This window comes from Thermobia domestica, chromosome 10 (genome assembly GCF_964235325.1).
Source record: "Thermobia domestica chromosome 10, izTheDome1.hap1.1, whole genome shotgun sequence".
Classification (NCBI taxonomy): Eukaryota; Metazoa; Arthropoda; class Insecta; order Zygentoma; family Lepismatidae; genus Thermobia; species Thermobia domestica.
In genome coordinates, this window is record NC_137463.1 from 31,532,043 (window position 1) to 31,548,132 (window position 16,090).

At 38.0% G+C, this 16,090-nt stretch overlaps 1 protein-coding gene across 1 annotated transcript; it reads right to left on the reverse strand.

The window, feature by feature from the left end:
• Positions 1–322: 322 nt before the first annotated feature.
• LOC145661955 (uncharacterized) lies at positions 323–14,872 on the reverse strand. The gene is made up of 4 exons (XM_081727306.1): positions 14,690–14,872; positions 11,837–12,058; positions 5,723–5,882; positions 323–724 (listed from the first exon to the last, which is right to left on the reverse strand). Exons 1-4 carry the CDS (start codon positions 14,814–14,816, stop codon positions 604–606), a joined length of 630 nt encoding a protein of 209 aa, XP_081583432.1. The 5' UTR covers positions 14,817–14,872; the 3' UTR covers positions 323–603.
• Positions 14,873–16,090: the final 1,218 nt, after the last annotated feature.

Here is a 16,090-nt window from a genome sequence, read left to right on the forward strand (position 1 = left end):
AAACTAAAAATCTTGTGGGAGCGCCGCACCCACAGGATTATTTGTGTGGGTGCTGGAGTCTCGGAGCACCCACATAGTCGGCGCGAATGCTTAGAATTATACTTTAAGACTTACGCATTTTAGAACTTAAAACTCACGAACACTGATTGAAACGAAGGAAAGATGCGTGACCAGATACAGCAGCGTTGTAAATCATTTTTAATAATTGAAACTTTTTCTTTCTTTGATAAAATAATTTATACTTCAGAGTAATCTATAGAATAACAAGTAAAAAGTAATTTTTTGAAAAACAAAATCTACTGATTTTCATTTTATTGGTTTTATTATTTATTCTATCATTCCAATTGCAACATTGGCGAAGCACACAGTATTAAATCAAAGAATATTATTATTAAATTGTTATTCAAATTTATAAGAATGTGTACATATGTTATGTACATAAATACAGATGCATCAGTTCCCGAATGTTTCATTTTAGAAAACCAACAACTGTACTATGATTGCTCCCTGCACAGGTATGTATTTCGATTTCTTATCCACTTTTATTTTAGCACATATTTCTGGATATATTTATGTGTATAATTTCTTAGTATAACTTGTAAATCAGCGTCTTGTGTTTACCCGCACGGGTATTTCTCTAATGACATCACCACACAATGGACAGACATGTTGTACAATTCGAATCTTTCCCTTGTTCGGAATTCGTATGTATCCTAGCGCAATACTGGAAAAGAAGACATAAATATTTCTTCAGATACATTCACCGATGAATTATATAACATAATATTAACTACCTATACGTATCTAACTACATTGAGCCTATAAAAGCTAACAACTAATTGTATTTTCTAATTATGAAGAAATTATGTCACTGACTATTTAAGATATTATATTTCTTAGACACTGAATTTGTCCAAAGAGATCTGTGGCATTGACACAGGGGGGAGGTCCTCAAACAACCTTCTATTCCCTCAAATGAGGTTTACTTGTTTTATGTTTATTATAGTTGTTTAATACGCCTACTAACAGTAAATGAAGAATGTTTACAATATAATATGTGAGACAAATATTTTGTAAAATAGTAATAAACCATGTTAACACGTAAAAATATTTAAAACAACTGAAATTAATAATCAATTTTGTACTTTCATTTTATCTAACTGAATCCGTACAGTTGCAAATATGTTACTATACACTGTGTACTATTGAACTGCTTAACCCTTTAATGGGCAAGCATTGATAGCATACCATTAAAATATTTAGTTTGCTTTTACGGTTGAACCAAGTTTTCCTGATTATAATTTTGTAATTTTTAAAGTATTTTTGTACTTTGGTTACAAAATACAGTATGTTTATTTCAAAGCAACATCGCCATAAAATAGGTCTTACGTGTATCTACTGAGCAGCATTCAACGGCGCCGACTTTCCAAAATTTATGTGGGTACATATCAATAGCGGGACGTGTTAGTCTATATGTTTTCAGGGAAGTCTCGATGTTTGATTGATTTATTTTTAGTAAAAATCAGTGGTCAAGACAATATTTAAATAGCCGGTATGTTGAGTCAAAATCATAATAAAACAATGCGCCTCTGCTTCTTTTCCGCTTCGAGCATTGGTTAAAATCTTTTATGAACATTGTTATAAAGGCATGTGCTGTGATAAAGTAAAATATACCGGTACTATAATAAGTTGGGGCTGCCCTATCTCCGTCGGTAACACGGCTGACTAAACGTAAGAGAAACGGGTTCCAACTTTTGTCCAAACTAAAAATCTTGTGGATGCGTCGCACCCACAAGATTATTTGTATGGGTCTGGGGCCCCGGAGCACCCACATAATCGGCGCGCATGACAGCATTGCCCTATTGTGGTAAAATATCATAAGAATACTCTCAGTAATTACCAAAAGTTTTGTTGAAATATTTTCCTACAGAGCAAGAAACCACAAATAAAAAAAATAAATAAAAAAGAACTTTCGCGGAACGTAAGAGATAAAGGTTCTACAATACTAAATTTGATTGTTCCCTGTTGACGAAGATTAGAAGTATCTAAAGAAGCGACCCGCAAATCATGTATATGAATATTGTATGAAAGCAATAATGCCAATTAAATGGTCACTGAAGTTATAATTCGTGCGGATACCGCAGTAGAATGCGATGTTGCTTAGGAACAATACTGCCCAATAAAGGATTAACAGTGTCTTAGTTTGACTTTATTTTTTGTTAGAGATTTTTTGTATAAAAAATTAAACCAATTTATATGCAATTTACATTGGTATGCAGAATTTCAGGATGGAAGTAAGTTTCGCATGCTATGTCACTCCTAAGCGGCAGAGATCAATTAACATAGTAAGTAGTAATACATATGATACGGAAAAGGACAGATAGAAACATGGGATTAGAAAAACAAAAGTTGCATTTTTATACAGAGACAATAACATAAACTGAAGGTGCTGCTACACATGACGCCCCCTGACATTACGGAAGGAATGAAATTGTCCTTAGAAGGGTGTTGTAACCACGGACAGTGAAGCAAGTTCTCCAGCTGCTTGCTGTTCCCATGCTGCTCACAAGGTTGCTAATGAGTTCTATTTCTTCACCAGCGGAGCTAACAACTGCTGGATGGTCCTTGGTGCATCTGGACGTGCTGCAAGACATCTTATAGCATCCGATACGCGCTCGATGATATTCAAGTCGGGGAAATGAGTAAGCCAGCCCATTTGCCGAATATTCTCTCTTCCAAGTGCTCAGCCGCTTGCGCTGTTCTATTCGGTCGTATATTATCACCCATAAAGATTAAATTGATTGCACCCCTGAAAGATGCACGTGGGGAAGAACTACAGCGTCACAATGACGTTGACTAATGGCCATATCGTGTTCAAAAATTTGGAGGTTGATATGCCCATGCAGCATCATGCTTCCCTACACAAGAAAAACTGGATCACCAAAAAGATCTTGTTCGACAATGTTCCTGGGTTCATAACGTGTTCCTATCTCTCCCTACTCAGATACATTCTATACTCATGTGAAAAGAGAAGGCGATCCTACTGCACCTCGGTCCAGTTCTGATGTTCTTGGCACCACCGCATCGATGTCAACTAGACACAACATAACAGCAATCAGGCAAAAGAGACAACTCCTGTGCAGTCTGCATGTCACTGTAAAATGTGAAACGGGCGTCTTATAACCGTGTCAAATGTATTTGCAATTGCATCTGCTGTTTAACGTCGGTCCCTTTTGGTCTGTTGCACAATGTAGCAATTGTCCGCTGCTGTGGTTGACGATGGTGGACACCATTTTTCCTTTGCACACCATTACCTGTGATTCGGAACGCTCCCCATGCATGTGAAATAATGCTGAGGGTAATACCAAACTCTTGGATGGCACATGTTACACTTCGTTCTTCTTGCTGCTATCTGATGACTCTTCTCTGTGTGGGGTCAGCCAATTGTTGTCTGCGGGCCACTTAGTCGTGAGTAACACGATAATGCACATTAAGACAGGACGCTGTCTCGTTCCTTTCATTAAGCTGTTCATGTTGGGGAAGCAGACCAATTTGGCGCTATGATCACGTTGACGTCATGCCATACAATGCATTGCTCCGTGTGTACGTCTAGGAAAGCTCTGGCAACATACTATGGGGTTTTCATTACTTCCACCTACTACTCAATATTTGTATGTTACTTTATCTATCTTGTCCTTAAGTTGTGCACACTAGTATATATGCAATAACGAGTTAAACAAATTGACTTCCCTAACAGCGTTCGTTTTATTATGAGTTGATTATTCATATATTTCCTTCAACTTGTATGGAGCTTCCTCGCAGCTAAGCAGTTAGCGTGCATCCCTTTGGAGTAGGATGCCCGGGTTCGATTCTCAACGTGAGCTCGTGTGCTTCGGATTCGACGTTAAGCTTTAGGTCTACATCTCATATTCTCTCGCTGCTGAAAGGGGCGCTACATTCAAAATCAAATCAATCCTTCAGCCTGTGATTCTAACCTCACGCACTGTCAAGACTGTTGCAAAACGGTTATATACTGAAATAATAATAATAATAATAATAATAATAATAATAATAATAATAATAATAATAATAATAATAATAATAATAATAATAATAATAATAATAATAAGTGGTAGTTTGCAATACGTGCATTGTATTTGGTTTGCTTTTGGTACGTATCTATAAAGCGCTCGCCAACTTGTTTCCATGCATACATATTATTGATGGGGTGGTATTTCTGTACGCAAACTGTTTTCGGTACGTGCAGCCACCCAGTGTTGAATTCACGCATGTTCAAGGGGGGCTGAGCCCCCTAGAATATAAATGTGCCCCCCTATAATATCTATAATTACACATGCATTGAAATATTTGCTTCGTTCTGTTTAATTTTTTCGGAAAGAAAAGTCTTAAAAGCAAGGATTTTAAAAAGGAAATTAGTTCCTCCTTTTGCCCAATCTAATTGTTCTAATTAACAAACCGCGTATAAAGTAGAAGTTATATAAAAACTTGGAAATTAGATACAGACGCACACAAACGCTTTACAACGTTACTTAGATTTAAAAAAAATGGCAATATGTTGGTTATTGCAACCGACCGGACAATAAAGTTGCGAGTTCTGTTCCGTCAGATTCCTGCTGCTCTATTGCAATCTAGAACAGAGAGCCCCCCTTAAATTGCTATTGCCCCCCCTGTACAAAAGTCTGAATTCAACACTGCAACCACCTTCCAGTAACCTCACTATGCGGTCTCGTTTCGACGCAGTCATCTTTTCTATTGCGTCCTTCAGAGTCGAAAAGGCATCCGTACGTTTCGTGCTCGCTTGTATACGCTTCAATATTTTAGTGCTGTTTAAACCACTCTCTCGCAATGCTATTCCAAGCACCCACAACGAGGGCGGTGATAATTATGTCCTAAACATGTGTTATTCCTCAAATATTATAGTTGTTCGTGCATCGTGCCCCACCGTGTACAACCCCTGTAATTACGACCCCCTCGGGAGAGTAATACTCTGGGAAGTACATTTTTTTCGCGTGCCCTAGCCAGCTGTTTTAAGTTGGTCACAAAATTTATATCATGGGGGTCAAGGTGAAACAAAAAGAGCCCTGTGGGGCTTCTAACCCATTCCTACTACTACTACTACTACCACCACCACTACTACTACTACTCCTGCTCCTACTACTCCTATTCCTACTCCTACTCCTACCCCTGCTACTACTACTTATCTGCACAAAAGTAAGTAAATAACTTTTTGAGTATTATTTTCATCTTATTTTAATGGAAAAAAAGTGTTATGAAAATTTAAAAAATAAAAAAAACTTTCCTTAGGCCAGGTTTGAACCCACGCCTAAAGCGATTTCCGTTACTAGCCCGTGACGCCAATTCAAGAATGTAACTAGCAAGTTGTTCTTGGGGAGGGGGCATGACTTTTCTGGGCGAGCGCTTTATAGATACCAAAAGCAATCCAAAAGTCTTCTTTCAGACTATGAAAGCATTAATAAGGCATGATCAATACATTGGCTGCCATCGCAGTTTCCAGACTAGCTGTTCCTTACATTTTGATTTGAATATCTCTCCAACCATTAGACAAAACCAAATAATACGTATCCCTGTTGGAAATTGAAGTTTGATCACATGCTTCAAAGTGATGTGACCTAATCATTACGTGGTGCGCAATTAACTAAATTTATATTAATAATTACTAGTTACAATATGTGCAACTTACACAAACATATCAAGCAAAGCAGACCAGAAACGTGCCAACACATTCGCTTTTTGCAACTGTGGTTTCGAGAAAACTATCTTGCACTGCACTTTTGCGAGACACGTGGAACAATAGTCTGTAAATGACTCCAGTTTAGACAGCTCAGAAGCATCTGGTTCGTCTGAAAGAAATTTTACTTTTGAAAGCATATACTGTTTATTTATTTATTTATTTATAATAGGTTTCAGATACAGCACTAGGCCATTTTACACTGAAACATTATATATATATATATATATATATATATATATATATATATATATATATATATATATATATATATAATATATATACTCAGTGGCGTATTAAGGGGAGGCTTTCGGGCTTAAGCCCCCCGAAATCTTACTTACTATAGTAAAGTATATGAAATATCTTGCAGAATTTTCACATTTTCAGGCAAAGCCCTCCCGAAAGTTAGCAAAGCCCTCTCCGAAACAAAATCGTAAATACGCCACTGTCAAGAAATACATCTTATGAACTACGAAATTAAATGCGGAAGTAATGATGGTTCTTTGATACGTTTACAGTCTTCTAATTAACGAACATGTTTTGGATCAAAACCCCTCTAATATACACAAGATTTTTGTGATCGACATCAGTTCTTGTAAGCATCGAAAATGTTTTCTACCATGTGAATATTCAATTTATAATGTTTGAAAAATCTTGCCAAATCTGTGTAATCTGTTGAGCTACACACAACAAAACAGCGTACTACGATTGGGCGGAGATACTGATTTAGGGGTCATTACGTACTGGTTTGCGTCAACGCAAAGAAAAATCTGCATTTTAGTTTACGACAATAGGGATAGCAGTTATAATTGATTTTTGCATTCTTTGCGTTACGTCATGTTCCACAATATTTGGGAAGTCTAATATAGAATAAAGTTCAAACTAAACCAAGACGAAAAATCTATCTGCAAATGAACAATCTAACACACTGAAATTATTAAAAATAATAACAACAGAGTAGCTATTATGGGGGGAAATTCTGTGTATGGAATGTAAAAACTTCTTATTACACTCTGTCAAGAAAGTACCGGGAATTGTACATATACAAAGCCCAACGAAAGGGAGCGCAGAAATTCTTGTTGCTACGTTAGCACAACTGCCCTCTATGCTCATGTGGAGTTTAAGTGTCATCTTGTCAATTTATTTACAGTGCTCCATTTGTCAGCTCACCGCAAGTGTGTGTGGGCAATTTTTACAATGGATAAAACAAAACTATCGAACAAACAATCTGTCTGAAATTTTGCATTGCAAACGGAATTACGTGTACCGAAGCGCTGAAAATGTTACATAAGGCTTACGGTGAATCGGCTTTATCAAAAATACGTGCGTATGAGTGGTATTCAAAAGTGGTCGAGAGGTGGTGGAAGATTTGCCTCGCTCTAGTCGACCATCAACGTCTTCAACTAAACTTAACACCAGTAAAGTAAAGGAAATGGTGACTGAAAATCGTCGTTTAAGTCTGAGAGATATAGCCACTGAAATGTGTGTGTCTCAGAAATCAATTCGTATCATTTTAAACGATTATTTGGGCATGAAATGTGTTGCTGCTCGACTAGTGCCGACGCACCATCTTATAAAAGGCTATAATTGTGAACGAATTTCTGTCCAAAAAGTCAACAAATCTCGAACAACACCGTATTCCTCTGACCTGGCTCCGGCCGACTTTTTTCTTTTTCCAAAACTTAAATTACCACATCAAGGCATCCGTTTTCAGTCGATAGAAAACATCAAAGAGAATTCGCGACGAGTACGGTACTGAAGTCGATTCCGGAAAATGCGTTTCAAAAATGGTTTGATGATTGGATTATTCGTTGGCATAAGTGTATTATTTCGGAAGGGACCTACTTTGAAGGCGATACAATAAAATTGGATGAATTATGCATAATTTGTGTTTTATTGACCAATTCCCGGTACTTCCTTGACAGAATGTACTTTATTGGAGAGATATTTTAGGAATAACTGATAGTGCGTTTCAGTCATGAACGGGAGATGACCTGTTTTCTGTTACTGAATCATATTTCTTCCTATGAGAGAATAAAGTTATATTATTTGCAATTCATTTATTCGTTTATTTGCTGTAATGCTAACCTGCAGCTCAGTAGGACCTGTGCAGCTCAGTGCAATAATTGCATGTCTTCAGAGAGATGTGTAGTTGATGAGTATTTGGCAAGTGACTCTATGTTCCTTATAGAAAAGCCTAAATAAAGAACAGAATTACGCAGCGGAAATTAAAATGAACTATCCGAAGAGACTTAAAGGCTCGGATGATACATTTCCGCGATATCACGAATCGCTGGACTTTTTAGTCAAGTTAGCCATAATAATATTAATCTTCGCATTGTTTTGTTTCGAATCACTCACTGGACGTTTATATGAGCAAGACTATTGTCCTTTTGATTATTCATGTAGCCTGAGAGAGTGCTGGACGAGGCACTCCGCGCCAGCAGGAAGAGGAAATTAATATTTGAAGATGTCAGTGAAGGTGGAAGAACAGTTTCAGACTTCACAAACCGAGACAGTCACGGTGCGAAGATTTCCTTACCCTAATCGGAAGCCGAGTCCAGCCATTTTAAGATCAACAAGAATCAGGAACTGATATAAAAAAGTAGATATATGTTTGCTTATAAGTATTAGCAGGTATTTGGTAAACATTTTGTTGAAGAAACATACACTTCACATCATAAGGTTCACGGGGTTAAATTTCTGCTTATCTCTGGGCGGGAAGCCATTTTAAGCCAATTCGATTCCCGTTTGTTCCCGACCGGGAAGACATTCTATGACATTGACGGGGTTCAATCCTTTGAAGGAAGAAGCCAATTTGTAATGTATCCTAGATAGGAACTAACAACATCCACCACCAGGTTAGTCTCAAAGTTAGGAAAACTCAAACACACTGAGAAAAAAAGTGTAGGTGGCGTACTTAAAAAGATAGGTTACACGCGTTTTTGGACTTAACGTACAGCAGACGTATAACTGAAAACGCATGGTTTATAATACTTTCTGTATAAGTGTTTCGACCTCCTGTGTATTTCCTGGGTCACATGCCTTGTGGTGGCTCGGCACCCTTCAGGGGGAGATAGGCGACACTGGTGCCCGAACTCACTACCGGTACTTTAACTGCCATATAGTAGTGGGTGAGCACGCGGTGTCAACAACCTACGGGCAGAGGTGAGCCTTCGGGGGGCATCCTCTGAAATGGGCGACTAACTCGTTCCATTGGATCTGGAAGAGTACGTGTGATCCCATCACGTCCTCAGTGGGGTAGGTAGTTTCGGCTGCCGTACCTACCGGCGGGGGTGAGCCCTCGGGTATCCCCCGAAATGGGCAACTAGGCCGTGCCCTTGGGTCCGGGAGATAAGGCTGCGTGGTACCCCAACACGCTAAAAAGAGTGAGTAGTTGGTGTGCCCTGAGTGGGCGGATCCAACGCCCTACCGGGAGGATGATGTAGGTACTGCCCTCAAAGAGAGTGTAATGCGTTCTCTTGGGTCCGGGATGCGTTCTCTTGGGTCCGGGTCCTAACGTATACTCGTACCTCAGGGTCCCTCCGTCCCAGTAGTGTGAGCTGGGTGCAGGAGCCACGACCCTACCAGGGGAGCCGCCGCTCCCAAATGGCCATTGTCTTTAAAGGTAGACAGTCTACATCAGCCATTGGGTCTGGTAATGTACGGTTCACCTTTCTCGTAAGAAGAGGTAATCCCGTATTGTTTGGACGACCCTACCGAAGGAAGGGTGTGGGTGTCCCTTCTAATGGTGGCTTACACGTACCATTGGGATTCGGACAGGTAGCTTTGCTACAACGTGTACGTGGTACCTAAACACGTTAAAGATAGGTAGCCCCGTATTGTTTGGGCGGGCCTACCAGGGGAGACACGGCTCCCAAATGACAATGTCTGCCTTGAGCAAACGGTCTACATCAGTCATTGGCTCTGGTAATGTACGGTGTACCTCTACCGTAATTAGAGGAAGTCCCGTATTTTTCGGACGACCCTACCGGGGGGGGGTGTTAGATTCCTGCCTGCAGGGGGACCAAACGGAGGTGTGGGGAGGGGCCAATCCCAGGAATCTGGGTAACGGTTCTGATCCTGCCAAAGGAAGGAAACTCTGTGGATAGGGCTGGCATCAAACTCAAATGGTGACTTAACACGTACCATTGGGTCCGGGATGAGATATGGGAGTATCTCGACGTGTGCGTGGTACCTCTACACGACAAGGAGGTTGCCAGTTGAACGATAGAGGTAGGCAGGGCCGGGATTGAACAAGCCCCCTCGGGCATTGCCTGGGGCCCCGGAATTGGGTTGGACTCTGCCGGGCTGTGGTCATACCGTGGGATTCGGTAGCTTGTGGGAGCCAATCCCAGGAATCTGGGTAACGGTGAACACGGGCGGGAGGTGAGCTTGCCTTATAACGCTCGGGTGCCATGCCTGCAGAGCATGGTAGGACTGACTCGCTAGCAGTCTGCCTCAACCAGTAGGTTACTGGTAGGCACTCAGGACTTCGGTCTGGCCGCGCAGTGGGCGTATCCCACTCCCTCAGTGAATGGGGGTTACACACTTAGGTGTCAAGGTTAAGGGACAAATCTTGACGGTGCACTTTGTGCACGAGCAACAATAGCGTATATTGTGGAACTACGGGCGGGGTGCATTACATTCTTGCGGAACCCGTCCATCAAATAGACCGAACGGTCGCGGGCATGCTCTCCATGCATGCAATTAAGCGTGGCATAGTAGACCACTAGCTCACAATGTATAAGTGTTCCATCTATACGTACTTTCTGTATGAAACAATGTAGGCGGTCAGGATCTCATATACAAATGGTCGATATAACATATAGCTGACGAAGGTAACATAAGTATATGCATGTGATAAGTAGAAAACTGTTAGATGTCATACATCCTGCAACGGCATGATGTAACACCTAAGGGCAGTGCCTATGTAGCATACGGATAACGTATGCTGCGTACTGATCTCTATAGTAATCAAGAGGATACCGTATATTTGTACAATATACCACTGTCCGGACAACGGATTTTTCTCTGTGCACTCGTAATAAACACTATACCTAGGAAGATATGTCTTTTTATTAGAAAATATGTTTTTAAAAACTTGTTGCCTTTAATAACGTGATTTTAAAATATATACAGGCCATTAAATTAATTTATGATGAAATGTCTGAAAATTGGGAACAGTCTGTGAAGTTTCTGGCTCTTTTGATGGTATAAAAAGGCAGAGGAATGTTAATTCACGTGTGCAAGTGACTAACCTGTATCGTACTGAATCATACTTACACAGTTATCGTATAGTTGTATCCCTAATCGTAATCCTCAACCTATGCCTTTACTTCTGATCTTAATTTTTATATTGACACGTACAGAATATGAAAAAAATATAGAAAACCTAATTCTAACCTATTGGCTTAGTTGGTTCGCCTAACTATGTTAGGGTAGGTAGGCTACAACCTTCTTTTCGGTAGAACATTCAGACATAGGCATAGATTTGGAATGTATAAATATTATTATTGTTATTTGTTCGTCTACCCCAAAACAAGCCTTCTTTTCCTTGAAACTCCACTAAGTAGTACATTCGTCTGATACCATATTTTATGTACAGTACACAGAGAGTTGAGAGCTTAAACTTTGCGTTCTTATGCAACAAAGTGACTATGAGGGATTGAACCAATCATGGAAGTGTTTGAGTCCGGTTCAGTTGGCAGATGCACAAACCATCATGCAAGACCAACTCTTACACACAATAGGTAATTCCCCACCACATTATATCGCCTAGGTGGATTACAAGACCATGCAAACGGATCCGGCTACGGTACGAGGATTTTTCTTTTTAAGGTGCCACGATTATGCACTGAGTTTAAGGGAGACGGTGATGATATTTACGATAAAATGACAAAAGTGAGAGGAAACAGGAGAACCTCAAGAAAACTCACCCACAGGATGTTTGTTCACCATAATGCCTACTTGAAGCGAGTATGTGGAATCACATTATAGGTATATTGACTCTCCGACCCTATTTGTACGTAGACAAAACTGTTATTCAGACAGTTAATTAATTACCTTTATCATCATCATCTTCGTTTAAATCAATCTCAATAAGGCTGCTGGATTTAATTCCTCTAAGTGGGTGCACTTGCAACGACTCATCTTCTGAGTCTCCTTCCCTTGCAGAATTTGATCCACTGCTACATGAATCATAGAGGGTTTCTAGTTCTGGACCTCTCTCTTCAGCCAGATGAATCTGAAATCTCGGAATTCTATCATCACCACTCACGGATTGAGCTGTAATAATAATAATAATAATAATAATAATAATAATAATAATAATAATAATAATAATAATAATAATAATAATAATAATAATAATAATAATAATAATAACACTGATATATAAAATCTTGATCGAAGTTACCAAGTCTAAAGGGTCTTTTTTCATTCTGAATTCAAAAATGTAGTCAGAATTTTTTTTTATCAGGCAAGGTTTTATTTATTTATTTATTTATTTATTTATTTATTTATTTATTTATTTATTTTTTTTTGTTATACGCGAAATTGACCTATTTTCTTGAAACAAGCATGTGTTCAGAGCGGCATTACTGAGCTGTTTATTGACATAGAAGGATGATTTAGATGTCAAATTATTGTGGAAAGATAAAGCTTTCACGTGGTATGTAGTTTGTCGTCATCGATCTCATAGGATTATAAGCTGTCTAACTTTTATAAGTTTTCGCCCATGGTTAGCGGCAGCAAAGAGGAGGGGGGGAAGGAATTGCAGAATTGAAAATATACAACTTCTAAAATATTTTGCTGAAATTCAATGATCTACCACCTTTCTATGGAATCGATGTTAACAAACTCTACATCAGATGAAAGCTGTCTCTTTCCACAATAATCTGACACTTATATCTTCTACGTTATTAAACACCTGAGCTATGCTGCTCCCAAAACATGCATGTTTCAAGAAAATAGGTCTATTTCAGGTATAAAGGTTAAAAAATGACTATCAACAAAATCTTGTTTGATGGAAAGATTATGATTACATTTATGAATTCAGAAGGATAAACTGCGTCAGGTTCGGCATTCACTCAGGATTTTGTGAAAAACGATAATGTTGACCAGTGTAATATTAGTAAGTCTTCTTCTTCTTCTTCTACTACTACTACTACTACTACTACTACTACTACTACTACTACTACTACTACTACTACTACTACTACTAATAATAATAATAATAATAATAATAATAATAATAATAATAATAATAATAATAATAATAATAATAATATGAAGAATCAATTTTGTAGCTAATGCAACAGTAAGAAGTATCCTCGTGCACCGGAGATGAGAAGTAGCTATTCTTAAGAATTACCGAAGACTGAAAAGCAAGCAACACTATTCCGTCCAGAGTTCATCACATACTTCGAATCAGGTGGATAAAATCCTAGCAAATAAACAGTAATTTATAAAAAGAACATTTTCTTGATTTGGACTCTTGGAAGAGGGGGAGAGTGTTCTAGAGGTTTACCTATTTTAGTTTCGTGTTATAGAGCCATGTATTACACTGGTATAAACTATTCAGTTCACCCCTTCTTGGTTCAATTTGGTACTGTTTTCAGCCTACTCCAGAGCTAGGACTGTGGCAACACTGGTTTGCATTGTGCCTTCAGATATTTCACTTCATACTGTTTTTAATGACTAGCTTATGGACCAATCTGTGCTTAGGCCTAATAGGTTAAACTGGTTAATACACAGGTAAGAACAGAACGTTTTTCGAATATTTACATACTGGTCTATTAAAATATTATTAGAAATATGGGCTTGTGTATAGCCCGCTCCCCCCAGTTCTTTGTCACCGGAACTGGAGGAGTCACTACTACTACTACTGCTACTACTACTACTACTACTTTACTACTACTACTACTACTGCTGCTACTACTACTACTACTACTACTACTACTACTTATATCGAGAACATAACCCAACCAACCCCTGCGGGGCTTCTAACCCGTTCCTACTACTAGTACTACTATTACTATTGCTACTAACTACCACTACTACTACTACTACTGCTGGTACTACTACTACTACTGCTGGTACTACTACTACTATCGCTACTACTACTTATACTAAAGCTTCCTTACCACAAGATTTACATCTTAAATCTTTATAACATGCGATTCGGATTCATTATGAACTAATATGAATTATTAGAATCACTATGATTCGTTAAGAATCACTGGGGGGAGCGGGCTATACTCAATCCGAAATATGTTCTATGAATTTCAGAAACATATGTAGCTCTGTACAGTAAATCGGCACCCAAGAACGGTATAAGAGATAGCGAGGAACAGGTTTTTGAAGTAGTTTCAGGAACTCAAGAATAAGTTCCTTCTCTCCCTGTTACAAGTAGAAGTTATTTCCGATTTCAATACCAGTATCACATTGGCACAGTTTGGAAATTTAACATAGTTTCACAAGTAAGAAGAAACTCACATGTTTATGTTTTATTTCTGACATCCCGAAATGTGTTTCTTATCAATACCTATTCCTTTCGAGGATTTTACCACTAGATTTTTTTCCTAATTCTTAAATATGCTCAAACTTAAACTGCACACTTTCTGTATTGCTATTCATTCCTTTTTTATGATAACTTTTTTTTTTTTTTTTAACGGTTGATAGATGTTACAGACCAATGAGTCAGTTCCTGTCAATAATTTTAATGTTTGCTGAATTTGAAACCCACATCATGTCATGTCTAAGTAAAACAGTTGGATTACATACAGATGTAACTAAATCTACTTTAAATTTTATTTGTAACTGACCTGGTACCATTTTTTACTACTGAAATAATACAAATTAAAAATTCAAAAACAATCCCGAATGAATAATATGAATATTAAAAGATGCACATACTATCAATGTCCTTCTTTTGAATCTCACTCGTCGGATTTTTATCCGATTTTTTCCACCATGGTTTATAGTTAATCCATTTCTGTCCATGTTTCATACTCATAGTTATTTCTAATCCTTCACTAAACATTTAAAACAATTTAAAATTCATCAATTGTGAACTGTTAGATTATTTTGCTGTGCTTTTATTTTACGCAGTGTTGACAGTTTCAAAATGGAAATAGATTCTCGGCGATGCTCAAGGATGCAAATGTTTTTTTTTTTTTTTTTTCATTTGAATTAACTCATTTAAAAACATAACCCACATTATTATAGTATTTAGCATTCCCGTAATACTAAGCTGTCTCAGATTAGGTAAAGATAGATTTGCAAAGTTTAGGGAAGTAATATGTTATGCTATTTTGGAAGACCAATGAATAAGTAATCGAAAATATATCGGGATCTTACCTCTCTCATATATAATAGGGTGGAAATGTAAAGTGTGCTCTTTACCACATTATACTCCATAAATAAGCCATGATAAAGTGAAGCGCTATGTGAGGCGTTGTATCAAGTGATCATAGAAGTGTCGCAAATATGTGCTACATGCAAAGCATGTGCTTTTTAGCAATATGAATTTTTTTTTTCACTATCCTCTTTCTGCGTATACTCACCATCGCTGACGAGTTTGTTCCCTACGGATACACTCCACGCTACCACGCGGACCTCCTTACTGCGCTCCTGCCCTGATTCGGTTAGGTAAAAATTCTCACTTTTTACAGGTCACATAGCACAAGTTGGCTAATGGTTTTTGCACTGTACTTTTTATGGCATAAGTAACAATATATTTATATCAATAATGGGTAGGCCTTCTAAAGTGAATCTGTACCTAGTATTGCAACTGCTCCCTTAAGTGACACTTTCTAAAGTAGTAAGATCGAAATTCTTAATGAAAGAAAGTAATAATGTCATGAATGTATGTTCACCTAAACTAGGACTGCATGATTTGATCATATTTAGAATCTACCGGAATTCATTCACTTAAAAGAAATCATGCAATTTCAAATGGGTTTCTAGGTATTAAATGGTGAAATGCAGGAACAGGGGTGTAGCCAGCAGGTTTAAGTAGGAGGGGCCCATCGATTTTGAAGGGGGCCAGCTACAATGTACAAATAATAAAAAGATGTGTTGCAGCTAGTGTTTTTGAGGCCTGAAAAACCAGAAAATTTTCGTTTCCTTCCAGGAAACTAAAAACACTGTTTTTAAGATTATTATTATTATTATTATTATTATTATTATTATTATTATTATTATTATTATTATTATTATTATTATTATTATTATTATTATTATAATATTTTATTTATTTATTTACTTACTTTTTCTCGATACATTATGTTTCAGGTAGTTTTTATTATGTTTAAG

Excerpts from the sequence above, each read along its gene's own strand:
- LOC145661955 (XM_081727306.1), bottom strand. The coding sequence starts at position 14,816 with ATGTTTAGTGAAGGATTAGAAATAACTATGAGTATGAAACATGGACAG. Across the intron at positions 12,059-14,689 it reads TCAAAAGAAGGACATTGATA|CTCAATCCGTGAGTGGTGAT; the intron begins GTATGTGCATCT and ends TTATTATTACAG. Across the intron at positions 5,883-11,836 it reads CGAAGATGATGATGATAAAG|ACGAACCAGATGCTTCTGAG; the intron begins GTAATTAATTAA and ends AATTTCTTTCAG.